Genomic DNA, 3,179 nt, shown 5'->3' with positions numbered 1-3,179 from the left:
AAAGTGGAAACTAATAAATTATTTATCCGTTTATACATGATAAGTCCAAATTTATCGTCCCGTCCTAAACCTATAAAAGGTCGGGACCGGCAGTGGAGTAAGCTCATATATAAAAGAAAATGGAGTTAATACTCAATGTGTAAAAACAACAAATATCAGAGGATTGAGCACAAGGTAAATAATAATACTTGGAGTTCTGAATTCATTTCACAAACTCTGTAGATAATTTCTAAAATACTCTCGGAACAATATAATTTATAATGAAAAATACTCTCTTTAAAAACTGTATTCAATTCGTCAAAAATCCTCCACAATATTTGCTCAGAAACAATCTATTATCTTAAAATTCAGTGATACTATAAGAGGGGATTGAGAGCAGCTCCAACAAAAAGAGGAATACCAGAAATCTCTTCTTTGATCATAAACAAAAACGGATGGTCTGCTACAAAACTTAGTTGAGATGGCTCCATACAAGGCATGATGCTTCCAAAACAAACTTCAAATGCAGTAACCGCAGTTGCAATTGTGCCTTCCTCATTTACTTCGATATAACATTTCTGAAATGCTTTTGACAAATAAACTACTCCGAATAAAGTTTCAACTATCTCATAAATCTCGGCTTTCATCCGATCAAAAGGCAAATCCAATCCCAGTTTGATCATGCTCTCACCAGCATCTAATCCATATTCATACTTCAACTTCGGCAACCACAGTTTATCAAGTTTGACTTCTCGAAGCTTGCGATTCTCAAGTAAAAATTTTGGATCAGAGTGGAACTTTTCTACCAGTTCTTGTAGTCCATCTTTCTTATCAGGAAGAAAGATATACATGGCGTAGTTTTTTCCACCGAATTTGCCAAATTTGTATTGCATTTTGAGTAGCTTAAAACCGTCAAACGATCCATAAAAGTTGTAACTATTTGATCTCTTCATGAACGGAACTCTCACGGTTTGTCCATTAAGGAGATGAAAATCTTCATCTCTAGTATCTAAGGGATCAAAATTTTGAAGCCATGTTCCTTTAAAGTAGAGTGCACTTGCAAGTACAAGAATTGCTTCTTTACTGAAGAAATCTTCTGAAAGAAGTTCATCGATGTGCCATTTCGATACTTCTCGTGCCCAAGAATTGATTTCATTCCTGAGTTCCTCCTTCTGTGGAACCAAAACAATATTTAGTTTGTGAATCCTTTATCAACATTATTGAATTGTAACTAAAAAAGAAAAAAAATTAAACATATTAGAAAGACAAACTTGAAATGTTCAACACTATTATCATTATTTCATATATAATCATGTAAAATATATATTAATTAACATAGGAAATATGTTAGTTCATGTGATAATAAGATAATAGAAATATATAAATGCAAATGTAGCATTACAAAAATAGTGCAAATTTAGTCATAGCCTACCAAATTGTGCAAATTGAAACCAAATGTTATGGAAAATTTAAAAAAACTGGTTTATCTAACACAAAAAAAAAAAAGGCGGCCTGGTTGCACTACGCGAGGGTCTGGAGAGGGGTCCCACCACAAGGGTGTACCAGAGGCAAGCCTTCGCCTGCCAATTTATTTGGCAAGAGGCCGCTCTTAAGACTCGAACCCGTGACCTCTTGGTCACACGACAACAATTACAAAAAAAAAAAAACTGATAAAATTTGGCAGCATATAAGTTAATAACAATTTTTCTTTTGTCAAACTGTCTCGAATGTTTAAAGTCTCACTAATATACTCACAAATGATCAACATTATCTGGAATTAGAATGTTCAATGCGACACTTAAATAATAGTCTAATATATAGGGAAACGAGGCTTTGTAAACATCATCAGCCAACTGTTTGAAACGAGGCTTTATTGGGAAACGTTGATCCACCCATATGGCATTAACCAAAGAGATAATCGGTCCGTCGTAGCCACTGCTTGGATTTTGGTAAGAGGAAGAAGAAGATTCCCTGCGGCTGCTTGGATTTGGGAATGACGAAATAGGTACCGCAGGACTTACATGTCCCCAGGGTTTGTTTTGATTTTGATATGACGGAAAAGGTACCTCGGGGATGAAAGGTCCGCCGAGGCTGTGGGGATCTAACGAAATAGGTACGGGAGGGATGAAAGGTCCCCGGGGGCTGATTGGATTTTGATAGGACAGGAAAGGTCCGGTGCGGGTGCTAGGGTTTTCAAGTAAGGGATAATTAGGAGATGGAAGATGATGAGTATCGGCGGCGGCGGCAAGTTCCATAAAAAAGGAAGACTGAGCGTTGAGATGAGTAACAGAATCGGATTGAAGAAAACCTAGCAACTGCTGTAAAGTCTGACCGGTTGAACCGGAAGCCAACATATTCAAAGCTATATGAAAAGATAAAGGAGAAAATACCAAATTGCTTTTGCAGGCATGGTTGATTTCTTTGAGAATGGAGTGCGTAGCAATTCGTATCCCAAACTCCAAATTGTTGTTTTTCGTTTGAGATGTTCTGGTCTCCATAGTAATCGATTAAGAAGAAGACGATGAATTGATCAATAAACGATTTTGAGAGAAAAAGTAGTGAATTAATTCTCTAATTTGAGTCGTAGTCAACTCAACCGGAATTTATATATTTATAGTGGTTGCTGTTAGCAGTTGTACTTGCACTAATATTCCTATATATTTAGCCTTTGTTTTCTGAGATGATTAATGGAAATAAATGAGATTAATGGAAAGCTAATTGATTACTTTGTTTTTGACAAAGTAAAGCTTACTTTGTTTTTTTCACTTAAGTTCATCCAATGGTGATAAAAACAAAGTAAGATTTACTTTTTTTAAAATAAAGTAAGCATAACCTAACTCTAATTTATCATATTCACTTTATTTAGGTATTGTTTTTTAAAAGTAAATAAAATTAAATAGATATTAAATGTTTATTTTTTGATTTAATACATCATTTGTCCTTTGAACTTGTTCAAAAAACTTGATTGGGCCTCTAAACTTTTAAAGTATCCCGATAGCCTTATGAACTTGTATAAAATATTCATTTAGTGTCACGTTCGTATCCAAAAATATTATTTATAATGTGAGATTGGACTATATAATATTTTCAAGATCATTGATTAACTAGTTAGGTGTTAAAAGTGTATATTGAGAGTTATTTCAATATCAAGAGTTATATCAATTATTTAAAGTCATAAGATCAATTTGGAATTTATAAAT

The 3,179-nt window shown here is 34.1% G+C and overlaps 1 protein-coding gene across 1 annotated transcript; it reads right to left on the bottom strand.

The window, feature by feature from the left end:
• Positions 1-321: 321 nt before the first annotated feature.
• LOC136201425 (serpin-ZX-like) lies at positions 322-2,518 on the bottom strand. The gene is made up of 2 exons (XM_065992090.1): positions 2,370-2,518; positions 322-1,151 (listed from the first exon to the last, which is right to left on the bottom strand). The coding sequence occupies exons 1-2, from the start codon at positions 2,475-2,477 to the stop codon at positions 357-359; spliced, it is 903 nt and encodes a 300-aa protein (XP_065848162.1). The 5' UTR covers positions 2,478-2,518; the 3' UTR covers positions 322-356.
• Between the last annotated feature and the right edge of the window lie 661 nt (positions 2,519-3,179).

The sequence above is a fragment of the Euphorbia lathyris genome, chromosome 7 (genome assembly GCF_963576675.1).
Source record: "Euphorbia lathyris chromosome 7, ddEupLath1.1, whole genome shotgun sequence".
NCBI classification, from domain to species: domain Eukaryota; kingdom Viridiplantae; phylum Streptophyta; class Magnoliopsida; order Malpighiales; family Euphorbiaceae; genus Euphorbia; species Euphorbia lathyris.
Note: the sequence above shows the minus strand (reverse complement) of the source record. Positions and strands in the feature narration are given on the sequence as shown.